The 12,766-nt window shown below is 39.9% G+C and overlaps 1 protein-coding gene and 1 long non-coding RNA gene across 3 annotated transcripts in view; one reads left to right on the top strand and one right to left on the bottom strand.

Annotated features, from left to right (window-relative positions):
• chtopa (chromatin target of PRMT1a) overlaps positions 1-12,395 on the bottom strand; it is a 70,587-nt gene extending 58,192 nt beyond the window's left edge. The window contains exons 1-3 of one of the 2 annotated variants that reach the window (XM_036145619.1): positions 12,101-12,395; positions 3,743-3,831; positions 2,548-2,698 (exon numbers count right to left, since the gene is read on the bottom strand). In XM_036145619.1, the coding sequence (XP_036001512.1) occupies positions 2,548-2,698; positions 3,743-3,807 (216 nt within the window). In that variant the 5' untranslated portion in view covers positions 3,808-3,831; positions 12,101-12,395. The remainder of the gene's footprint in view (positions 1-2,547; positions 2,699-3,742; positions 3,832-12,100) is intronic. The other variant, XM_012856563.3, reaches the window with a different exon arrangement.
• On the top strand, positions 6,302-8,239 carry LOC118565349. Its single transcript, XR_004932326.1, has 3 exons — positions 6,302-6,576; positions 6,722-6,811; positions 6,984-8,239. It is a non-coding gene; the product is annotated as an uncharacterized LOC118565349 (long non-coding RNA).
• Positions 12,396-12,766: the final 371 nt, after the last annotated feature.

Genomic DNA, 12,766 nt, shown 5'->3' with positions numbered 1-12,766 from the left:
ATACAAATGGTTAATGCAAATCTATATTACAGTCAATTTAAATCAGTACAATCCTAGTATACTAGATATATGCACAAAATGTTTAGATGAAAAGGGGACTTTGTTTCATTGTATCTGGGAATGTAGGGAAATCCAAAAATTTTGGAGCAATAAAAAATACTGTAGAACATCTTGTCCCTAAGGATGTTGCACTAGATACGGTTTTTCTAATTTTAGGTTTGTATCCAAAAAATACCTTGTTTACCAAATGTGAACAATTATTGATTGATATGTGCCTACTACAAGCTAAAAGACTTTCTGGAAGAAACAAACAGGACCAGGGGCCCGTTCTTCGTACGTCGCTAACTCAGTTAGCTGGATTTGATTGTTGACGATTTGGCATGATCTTGGATCGTTTGGTTCTTCGAAACTCATCTTGGACTTGCTGTCATAGCAACATGTGCGCCAGCTTAAACCTGCTCGAGAGCAGGCTTATTTCATGTAAACAGGATTAGATCGCAACTGTATAATCGGAGGAGATGGGAAGTCTGTCGTAGCCATGTTTTGTCCGTTTTACGACAGCAACCTGTTGCGGAGGAAGGTGCAAGAATAATTTGCAGAGTTTTTCGAATTAATTGCGTATTGCGCAATAGACAGGATCCTTTAGCGCAGCGCGACAGTGTAATTGTAGAGAGATTTTTCTTGGTGGCTGTTATAAACAGACAAACATCATTTAACAGTGGCTTTTAAAGAGGAAAAAGTGGTGTTAGAGCCATAAATAGAAAATATTTAAGTTATTTGTATGATGGTTTGCTTTTGTTCAGGCTATTTTATTGTGAAGTTTAGTTTACTTTGAAAGGCTTGCTTCCTGTCGAGCCATATATTGTATTAGAAAAAAATATGGCTGGATTATCTAGACACGGAGCAATTCAGTTTTACCGTGTAAACTGTGTATGACTTGGAAAAGGAAGAACTAAATATGTTATGGATAAAGAATTTTTTTGTTAAAATTCCCAGTTTGCACGCGTCCTTTACTTCTAATGTCTAAGGAATGACACTGAAATTTGGATCTCTTGACATAACAAGTGCCTTTTTAAAATACAGTATAATAATTAAAGGCTACCATTTTGTAGAATATTCTTGTACTTCACTTTTACTTGTCCCCATGTTCTAGTGGGTCCCGTGGAGGCTCTGATATAAAAGAACAAAGTAAATATGAGATTATGAAAATGCAAAAGTTCATACTGTAGAAAGTGATAGAAACATCTACCATGGACAGTATTTACGCATTAATTTGTCTTCTGCTTTTTGCCAGCCCTCTCTCCTGGCTTTAACAGGTTGAGGTGTTACCTGTCGTTTTAATTAATGACTCAAATTCGGCATAACCTTCCATTAAAAGCTCGTGTTCTGCTTGGGAGAAAAACTGTGGCCATGCTGAACAGCCAACAGCAGCGCTGCTGATCAATGTTTCTACTAATGATACATTTCCCCTTTTAAACAAACACATGAACGCGCAGTCATCTCAGATAACTCAATCCAGCGATACTAATCATAAACAACAGGTGTGTTCGAAGAACCCAATTAGCCGGATCATGATTAGCCGGATGAAATCATCTTGGATGTCTCATTTGATCTCGGATGTTTTAAGCAACGTATGAAGAACGGGCCCCTGGTATCAAACAATGCATCAGGCAAATGCTGAACACGTTACCTCACCTCACGCATAACATATCTCCAAAAAGGGAAAAGCGAAATGTTCGAAAACATTTGGAGACCCTTCTGGAATTTTGTTGAAGGAGCTAAAGAGAAGATTAATGTCGGACCATAAATTTAAACAAGGGAGCCTCAGCGATGGACTATTATCTTCTATAAACCTAAAGGAATTTATGCAAATATGTGTCTAAGAGGGCGTTTTGTTGTTGTTCATTGTATTGGTTATATGGTAGATACATCTGTAAAAAAAAATACAATAAAAACATTGTTGGAAAAAAATATATAATACTGTATTTTCTTTAGTGATGGTATCAAGACGTTGCTTGTTTGTACCCGTAATACTGTATCGGCCTGTTTTGCTATTCTTTTTATATCTCTCTTTGCAGGTGAAGAAGCAGACGTATAATGTAGGATGTACCGTGCTCTCCGTTTTCTGTCTTGCACCTTTTCTCCTTTTTTTCTCTTCTACCTTCTTGTTTCAGTGTCCATTTAACATTAAATATTCCTTGCATAGGGAATGAAGAACACATTTTGTTCTTTAGCAATGTTACGCTGCTACCTCTCTCTAAATTCCAAGGTATGTTGTTACTGTTTATTTTAGTGTAAAATATTAGCAAAAATCTAAGGGGTGTACTCACATGTGTGAGATACTGTGTATTGGTTACAGTGCAGCTCTTGGTTTCATTACTTTTAGGTTTTTTTAAGTTTTAAAAATAGTACTGTTCTGGGACTACAATCCATGCCTATTCTAAGAGAGCCAAAACCCAACAACAGGTTGATAGCCTTGTTTCTGAAGAAACACCAGGACCACCCTATAAGGGAAAGAAAATAAAAGGATCTGATACTCCACCTTACCTGCTTGTGATTTAAAGCTGCTTGGACTGAGGGGCGGTTCTCCATCTGCTGGGCCAACCGGCGATTGCGGGCACTAGCCAAATGCTGCTGTTGCATGGTGGCTCGAATGCTTACCGCAGTGGGCTGCTTGTTCTTCAGCATGTTAGTGAAGCTTCAGAGGTGGGAGGGAAGAAGAGGAAGTAAAAGATGGGGATGGGATATAAAGACCAGGAGGAGGAAGCAGGGTTCCATATCAAGTAATTTCTTACATTGTAGCCGTCATTATAAAGGCTGTCAGGGCTCTTTGGTTTGAGTAGAAGGTACTTTTTTCTCTCTCTCTCTTGTATGACTATGCTAGAATATTAATATTTGGAGTACTTTAAGTTTACACAAGGTGAACTAAAAAGAAAGACAACTGAAAAATAGAGATCTAAAGAGAGAGGCAGAAAATATTTTAAGAAAAAGAGCTGTAATTTGCCACTTACAGGCCTCCAGCTGATTGGCAGGAATTTCACCATGCTGCAGCAGAGGCCCTGGACATTCGTTTGACTCACCCACTTACAGCATGGACCGTGACTTGTAAACCACCCTTTGAGTGAGCGAGGTTGGGCAGGGAAGATAAAGGAGGAATAGGATAAAGGGGTCAATTTTGTCACGTCCAGGCTTGGACTGAGTCTTATAGAGACTGTAGCAGAGAGAAAAACAATGACAGAATGAATGTGTAAAGAAGCATATGCCTCGTTACCACTGGGTTGAGAGAGAAAAATCTGAATTAGTAGCATATGGAGCCCCAACATTTCTCTGTTCTGTTTGAGCCTTCCTGCCCATTTTAATTGGTGTACACTGAATGTATACAGTGCTGTGTGCTACATAAACATTAAAGCCTGCCTTGGCATTTTTAGGAGAGTGGTGTGCTCCACAGGCTTATCAAAGGCTTACCCCTTTTCTACATGTATGCACTGCTTACACAATACTTTTAGGAAGGGTAGACCTCTTCTGCATAGTATGTGTTTGACATTTAATCTGGTTGACATGTTAGAAAATACTGATATGAACAACGTTGAGTGAGCAGTGCACACATTGGGAAGATTCAGAACAGCATCCATGTATGGTTCAGTGTCCCAGAGCAGCCTCTTGAAGAGATTACAACCTTAACAAGCCATAGTTGGTCTTTGCTTCTGATGACTAACTGCTGACAGGGTGCATGGTGCCTCACCGCTCATTGAGAGACACTTTGGTGGTGCTTTTCAGGACCACTTTTTGAGATGCAGCAGCACTCATTTTGAGAAATTTGATTGTAGACTCCTGGAAACAAGAGGGAAAAAAGACATCACTTAGTCTTTAAGAAAGGATTCAATAGTCTAAACTAAGAATGCATAATTATTACAGACCGATAACATAACTGTAATGAATAAATACCACTCCTTAAATAGTGCAATTAATTTAGAAATTGTGCTGTTCAGGTATTGCAGGGTTACCACACTTTGGTTAACATCAAATTCACGGACCCTCAAAGGACTTTCCAGGGCCAATTTCCTCAAATTCATGCATAAGCACAGTGACATTTACCAACTGCTACTGCTGAACGTTACAAATAAGCTATTTTAATCTAATGCCAAATCAATAAAAAAAACTGAATGGGATTGAAGTTGCTGGATAAGAATCCCGTCAGGCTTATATTACGGTGTGGGAAACCCTGCCTTCATATACAGAACTGTGCAATCAGACATTCCTGAGAAATCAGAGGGTACAATCGGACAATACCAGTGGTGTGATTGCAGTGTTTCCCATTCTACTTGGTCCGCCTGCCCAAGTAAATTGAGACCCATCCAGGAAGATAAATAAATCCCCCCACCCCTTCAAAGAAAAAAAAAAAAAAAAACAGCATCAGCAGCCTATTATTTGCACCTACAACCACAGTGTCAAGCTTGTGTTTCAGAGCCAAGTAACCTTTTCCCAATGATTCAGTATTTTGACAGGGATCAATAAAGTAGCTAATTGCTGGGGCCCCAAATTCCGTGATGCAGAAAACATGGACGGAATCGCAGAATTTACAGTACACAATTAAACCCTTAATCTACCAAACGAACTGCGGGAGCTCAGTGCGCACTCCCGGTCAAATTGAAATAAAAGCTAGCAAAAAGCTGATCACTTATTTGAACAAACAAGTGCAGCCATCTGAAGGTTCCCACAGTATGCACTCAGTACAATCGAGCAGACCGAAAACAAATTAAAGGGTGTTGTGCCATCAAGCCATACGGAAAAATCAGACTAAGTTGGAAACAACATGAAACATGACACTGTAATAGCACAACATCTGGCGTCCCTGAGTGGGCTTTCATAAACATAGCTTGAGCTGCATACATATGAGAATATCAACAAGGGGGAGGGCTCTGGCTGGACGATAATTCAATAACGATATATATCGATCGATAGATGTATGGTTCAATATAAAAAACGGGGGTCAATAAAAAGTTTAATAAAAGAACAGTACCAGGGCAGTCAAAAGTAGCCGGTCACCGGCGGCAAATCGCCGTCTATAGCAGCTTTTGCCGCCGCCTACTTTTCCCCGATTATATAATGGAGCATTTCTGGTTGAGGCGCAGGAACCAATCCGAGCTCAACTCTGGAAAAACCCTTCTCGCTGAGAAACAGCCAAGCGAGTGCCCAGCACAGCTGGTGTTGAGCATGAAATGAGCAGGTCGAGCGCGCGAGCAGAGAAGGAACAGAGTGCGCGAGCAGAGAAGGAACAGAGCGCACGTTTTGTATCACTGCGCGCTCGGAAGTTAGTAAATTCACCTAATCTGATCTGTTTTATATGGTGCTGGTAATTCAAATTCAGCTAATTTTATGCAAATTTGTTCAAAACCTTGTTAAAACATGATGATAACATGTGAAAAAATGTTTTAAGATTAATAATAATAAAAAAAAACAAAGGTTGTTTTTGAAAAATTGATCATTCACTTTTTTTTGCTTTTTATTCAATTTAAAACATGTACTCTGATTCTATTCTTTAAATAATCACCTGTCTTGAAAGTCAAAATTCTCCCTTCCGGGGCTCGGGCACCGGCATGAGTGCACCCTCCTACTTGATAGTGTGTAGCCTGCTACTGTAAAAAAGTTTGATTGCCCTGCAGTACATTCTAGCCTATCATGTAGGATAATACTACAGTACAGTCATTGCATCCTCCCAACCCAGGAAAGCTCCATCAGCCTTCAGAAAGTTCAGAGAGCACGTGTTCTTTTTTTTTTTTATAGTTCAGCCCTAGGGAGGGCTTTCTATTTTTTTAAGGGTGCACACTTTTTCAGCAAACATTTTATTTGCATTAGGTTGTACAGTGGCTCTGTGACCACTCCTACAGTGCGAACGGAGAAACAGCCGAGTGCACAGCTGGTGTTGAGAGTGGAAGGAGCAGGTCGAGTGCGAGTGCAGAGCCGCGGGCAAGCAGACACGGAGCCGAGCACACACAGAGATGGAACCGAGCGCGGGGACAGTGGGTTGAGAAGAGTTTTTCAGAGTTGAGCATGCACCAGACAGGTATTGAGCGTGTGTGTGTGTGTGTGTGTGTGATAATTAAATGCTGAATATAGTGCTGGGTATCATCTAAAGGCCCGTTTACACTACACCTAAAAACCGAGCCATGCTGAGACCAGTCCGAGCTTGGATCAGTTAACCGGGATAAAAACGGCCGTTTACACACAAGAGTCATCTCGGTTATCTTGGTTCCTTGGTTGCTCCTTGCCTCCTAGTGGCGATCTGCGGTACTTACCGCTCTCTGGGATTGAAGGCGGGACAAAGCAAATCAAAATGGCGGCACCCGTAACTTTCAGGATGTTATGCTGGAGTATTCTTGTCATATTTCGGCGTTTGCGGAGAGTCAGGCGAAGAAGGCAACCACCGGTGAACCTATTTGAGAGAGTCGGATTTTGGGGAGTTGATGATGAGACGAACGAACGTCTACTCCGGGTTTACAGACGCCGGAAACAACAACAGACCCTGAGGTTTATCACGCTGCTAACCAGAATCATCTCCGGAAATCGTGTGGCACGGTAAGAAGCTAGTATTTTTAGGACTGTCAGAAATTTCATCTTTACGGAGGCTTATTTACTGTTGCTTCCATCCACCAGCTGATCACGTTTTATTATATATTATTCGGTTTTATTTAAGTCTCCCTTATTTTTGTTGTGCTTATAGAACTGTTTGGACGCGAGAGCGGAGCCAACACTGGTGGCTGTATATTGTAAGAGAGACGTTCAACCCTCAGCAATGGATCGAAAACTTCAGGTACTAGTTACAGAAAAAATAGCGGATTTTCTCCCATTTTTATATGATAGGCTATTGTTTTGACACTATTATTTGTTTTGATTGATTGCCGAATTAATAAGGTGAGAAATGCACAACGAACTGTGTATAATAACTAACACTAATATTGTGATTGTTTTTTTTTTTTATATAGAATGAGCTACAGAACCTTCCAATGGCTTTGTGAGTCGCTCAGGCCTTACATCTCCAAGACAGAAACCAGGATGTGACGGCCTATTCCTGTGGAACAGAAAGTTGGTGCTGTATTGTGGTTTCTGGGAACTACATCAGACTCTATCGCACCATTGCTCACCTTTTTGGAATATCCAGAGCCTCACTGTGCATCTTTGTCAAGGATGTTTGTGAGGCAATATGTTACCATCTGACACTACAGTTTGTGAAGCTACCCACTGATATAGAGGCTACAAATATTATAGTCATTTAAAGAAAAATGGGGATACCCTATTTGCATAGGTGCTATTGATGGCTCACACATACCCATTGTCGCACCGAATGAGAGTCGAGTAGATTATTTTAATAGAAAGGGCTGGTATAGTATTAATATGCAAGCACTGGTAGATGACAGGTATATGTTTAGAGATATCTGTGTTGGATGGCCAGGAAGCACTCATGATGCCCGTGTTTTAGTTGACTCCCAGCTCTACCAGTTTTGGGAAAATGGTGTGTTCCCCCATCTTCAAACAGAAATCGATAGTGTGATGGTACCTGCCGTTATACTTGGCGATCCAGCATACACTCTCCTACCTTGGCTGATGAAGCCTTATCCAGAAAATGCAGGGACAACAGAAGCCCAAAAAAAAATACAACTTCATCCATAGCCGTAGCAGGATGGTGGTCGAGAACACCTTTGGGCGGCTAAAAGGCAGATGGAGAAGGCTTTTGAAGCGAATCGACAACAACACATGAAATGTTCCGAATGTCATTGCTGCCTGCTGTACCTTACATAATATCTGTGAGACCCAAGGAGAGGATTTCCTTGATCAGTGGGTCAATGAGGCAAATCAGCCACCTAGTAACAATGTGGTTGATGGAGAAAATTATCCTGATATTGACAATGCCCACGATATAAGAAATGCTGTGTCGTTACTTTGCTAATCAAAATTAACCTTACCTTGATGAAGTATTCCATGTTTTGTAAGTAGTTTATTACAGTATAGTTTCAGACATGTTTTTGAAATTACTGGTGTGGTGTGTAGTTTGAAAAACGTAATAAAGAAAACAGAAACAATTTTTGTATTCAGAATGATATGTATTGTAAATTTCTAAAACGTGAGTTATATATTGCACAATTACTGATATGGTCCATAGTTTGAAAAGTTAGGGAAAGAAGTAGAAGGCGATGGAGGGTTCAGGGCCTGTAGTTGTGCTGGTTGCTGTGGCAGCCGCTGGACCATCATCTGCATCAGTCGTATCTCGTGTTCCTGTTCCTGTTTTCTCAATCTCTCTTTAGCCTGTTAAAATAAAAAGCATATTCATTTACGACTATGTCAAATATACATATATTACAATTTTTGAGTTATAAAAGAAATGCATTCTTACTTGAAGTCGATTTATTTCTACTTCGCGTATCAGGTTTAGGTGCTGTTCTTGCTGCTGTTGTTGGTGGCGTTGGACCGACTCCTGTTCTTTAAATGCTGCCAACCAGCGTTCATCAGAATGTCTCTGAGCATTTACGAAAGCCTCTATAGTACTATCTAGGGCTTTTACTAATTTGCTCTTCCTCCTGCTATTGATCCATTCAGAGATAGTTCATCATCCATTTCTGTAACAAAAAAGCAAAAACAATTGATAAATACTTAATTTGAAATACATGGTCACTCTTTCAATTTAATCAATTTACAAATAGAGCTACTTCATTTAATGCCGCATTATAAGATATAAATATAAATGTTTACATTATCTAGATATAAATAATATAAAGATTGAATTTGACACATTTCGATTTTGCCATTTTACTACTGATACTGTAAAAAAAGTTGTAGAAGCATACATGTGGAAATGGTGTAGAGCCTACTTACCATCCTGTGTGCTGCTCAGGTTCTCAGGCTGCTCCTCAGTCAGATGTTGCATCATCGTCCTCTAACAATGAAAATGAAAGAAATTAATGAAAAAAATAAAAAGGTACAGAGTTTGGTCATTTTTGATCCTCACAATCAAAAATTAATGACTCTCGGGAACTTACTTGTTGCTGTGGTATTCAGCATAGAGCTCTCTAAAAGCACTGGAGGCCTCGACGATGCACGGTGGCCCAACACTTCATCCATGGCATCATAGAATCTCCACGATTTTCTTCCTCTCCCTGACTTGTTGTTATGATCAATAACCTTTTTGTACTGTATCCTGAGTTTTTTTATCTTCTCCCGACACTGTTTCGGGTCTCGGTCGTATCCCCTCACCTTCATTTCGTCCGAAATCTTTTGGAAAACTTTGTGATTGTGCTTAGCGCCCTCCAACATCGCCTGGATAGCGTCCTCCGCCCAAACTGTAATGACAGCCGCAGTCTCGGCGGCATCCCAGGTCGCACCACGCTCTTTTGAAGCCATCTTTAAAATGTAGCGTGGAGATGATTTTGGTTGTTGTTTACTGTTCTTCTTCTTCCTCTCCTTCTGTTTTACGGTGGTTGGCAAGCTACTACTGGAATGGAGTGTGTGAATCGGGACGTGCAGCAGCCTGGGATGACGCGGTCTGCTCATGCGCTCTTCGTTATCAGGTAACCGGGCTAAAAAAAACAGTCCGAGACCTGCTCAGGAACTAGTCCACAGTTAGCACGGTCCGGTTATGTTTAGCGCGGTCCGGTTCAGTCTGCTGACCATTTACACACAAGAGTTATCTCTGTTACCGAGCTCGGACTGGTCTTGGCTCGGTTAAAAAAAGTGTAGTGTGAACGGGCCTTAAGTGGTTTTCAATAGGTGAGGTGCAACTTCCCTGTGGGGCGCCAAAGAGTCACAGGGGAGGCGCGAAGAATGCGCTGGAGAAGACAGCGATATTTGTGCCTTCTGTTTGAGCGCGCAGGAACCAATCCGAGCACGGAGCGAGACAACTCTCAACGCTCAAAACTGGTCTGGCGTGTACTCTGATGAACTCCTCTCAACCCACTGTCCTCGCGCTCAGTTCCATCACTGCTCAAGCGCGACTTTGCTCACGCACTCGACCTGCTCATTCCACGTTCAATACCAGCTGTGCGCTCGCGACTTCAAAAACTGTACACCCCACCAGCCAATCACAGACAAGTTTCTTTCCATCCAATCAGAGTAAGGCTTGGAAATACTGCATTCAGATGGATTAAATAAAAATGCTGCAGCTTTTGGCAGAAATTACTAAACATAACGGTGGGATTGTAGAAAAAAAAAGAAATAAAAGTTTAATATTTTAGCCTAAAATATTTGAGTTACTAAGAGTTAATAAGTGAGGTGTGAATTTTTTTGTCTCTTTTCTTTCCAGCTTCTGGGAGGTGATGCAAAAGTTTCTTGTGATCATAATCATCATCATTGTCATTATTATTTAAAGAGCACTTTAACACGAGGTAAAATAAAGTGCCAAACATCAGAAATACATCAGTGTGATGGCTGCATTTACAGCCACACAGATGTGGTAAAAATACCATTTATGTAACTTAGTTTCTTTTTCATATAGGGCTTCATTTACAGAGCCATTTCATTATTTGGAATTTATTTATCATCATGACACTGTATTTCAAAATTAGTGTGCACATTTGGCTTTACCCTGTTTTGTTATGATTGTTTGAGTTTTCAGTTGCTCTAGTCCCTTGGCTGAGGAACCAGCAGGTGGCCAAGGGGCTGAGCTGATTTGGACCATACCAAATCAGTCTATGGGGGGAAATGGGGGTTTTGCTTCATTTGGTTTAGTTAGGTTTGTGTATGTTTTACCCCATGTGTTTCTTTTGTGGACTGCTCAGCCACTATTTAAGTTCCTCTTTGTCCTATTGAGGGAGGTCAGTTTGTTTGAGTTATTTCTGTTATTAGTTATTTTGAGTAGTTTTGTTCCTTTGACCTCTTTTCTGGATCCATTTTTGTACATTTTATCCTTTTTGGGTTAAATAAAAGAACCCTGTTTTGAAAATATACCAGTGCCTGACTGTCCTTGCTGCTCGGTCCATCACAATCAGATATGAGATAACATCTTATAAAATGCGTTTGTTAAAATAGCAATAGGTTTAAATTGTGTATAATTAGCTTAAAAAAATTAAATTGGAATACGGAATATGTTGACGTCTGTTAAATTCAGGTTTTCTTTTTTATTATTATTACTTCATTTGACGTCTCATTATATATATATATATATATATATATATATATATATATATATATATATATATATATATATATATATATATATATATATATATATATATATAAAATTCACCAATGTCTAAATCTCTGATGCCTTCACGGAGTAGATGCAATTTTGGAGAGACTAAGTCACAAAAACTTGGACGTGTAGACCTGTATCTCTCTACCTAATATTATAAAAATCACATTATAATATAAACAATATCTTTTAATCTTACTTGTGAAAAGTTATCTCTCGAGCCCAGACGTCAATAGTCCGTCGATATAAACAAAAATAAGCTGCACAGTGCTGAGGTATCAGTGTGTTCAGCTTGAATCAGCAGGTTAGGGTAGCAGGTCGACCGCCCCAAGATGGCGGCCGTAATTCCTGCGCCGCGACAGTCAATGCGGGGTCTACTCTTATATTATGTCTATGTTGGCGCACGTCCTCCGGAACTACTCGAATGATGTTCCTGTTTAAGAGAAGTCAAGGTGCGCAGAAAAAACAGCGCCTCCTATAGTCACGATACACAATGGTCGTATAACTATTATAAATGTAAAAAATAAATAGTCAAAAATATAGTTTCTCTAAGACATAGATTGTGTTTAATATATACAATTTAAAAACAAACATAATATATTGTCCGTTTTTATCGGAATAATGGATGGATAGATGGATTATGGACAGACCAATATGATGCTTAGTAATGCAATTCGAACCCAAACGTAAAAGTAAAAATGTAACATGAACTATATGAACAATACCTTCTTACGGAAAGCTGCTAAGTTTCAGTTTTCTGTCATGCTGATACAACATTAACCAGACACTTTTGTACGACCCGCATTAAAGTTGCTTTTAAAAAGCAATGGTGGCATAGTTGCACGTGTTTTACCCTAACAAACATTCTGGGTCTTGAGTGTTTCCATATCTCTAGTAGTAGCATGTATGGTTTGTACTTACTGTTAATGCTGCGTCGGTCGCGAAAGGACTGAGGAATCTGGTATGGGTAACTTTAGCAGCTAGCTCCAGGGGTCTATGTTTCTGTAGGGATCCTTGTGAGACTGGTTTTAAAGGAAAAATAAGAGGCTGGTTTCCTATTCAGTAGCTGCATAAAGTGAAAGAACTGACTTGAAGCTGCCAGTTAACGGAAGAAATAAACTAAAGTCGCGTCCAGTATCGGCACAACCAGCTATGTGGCTAAAATGGTGCAGCTTGTAGGACTGGGGAAGGAAATGGAGAGACAGTTATGTTCAAGTACGCGGTAACATAGAAACCGCAAACCAGATCAGTTCCGAGGGTACTTTTTGCCTTCTAAATCTTACTTCAGGAAAATGCCTCGTAACCAAGTTTATTTAGGTTATTATACACAAAAATTCAGACATACGCTTGCTAAAATGTTATGACGTATTGTTAAAATGTGTTTCATTTATTAAATCAAAAATAATACTAATAAGATTGAGGTAAGTAATCAAACATCTGGGGTTTGCTTAAAAAAGCATTTTTATGAGGTGTAAAAGTTGGTGCTTATAAAGCTGATACCCGAATGTCGTTGGCGTATTATTAGCTTTAGTTCGCTCATGAACCTCGAGTGGTCAAGTTCCGGGTTGTCATTGAACGTAGCATTGG

The sequence above is a fragment of the Fundulus heteroclitus genome, chromosome 13, assembly GCF_011125445.2.
Source record: "Fundulus heteroclitus isolate FHET01 chromosome 13, MU-UCD_Fhet_4.1, whole genome shotgun sequence".
In the NCBI taxonomy this organism is placed as follows: domain Eukaryota; kingdom Metazoa; phylum Chordata; class Actinopteri; order Cyprinodontiformes; family Fundulidae; genus Fundulus; species Fundulus heteroclitus.
Note: the sequence above shows the minus strand (reverse complement) of the source record. Positions and strands in the feature narration are given on the sequence as shown.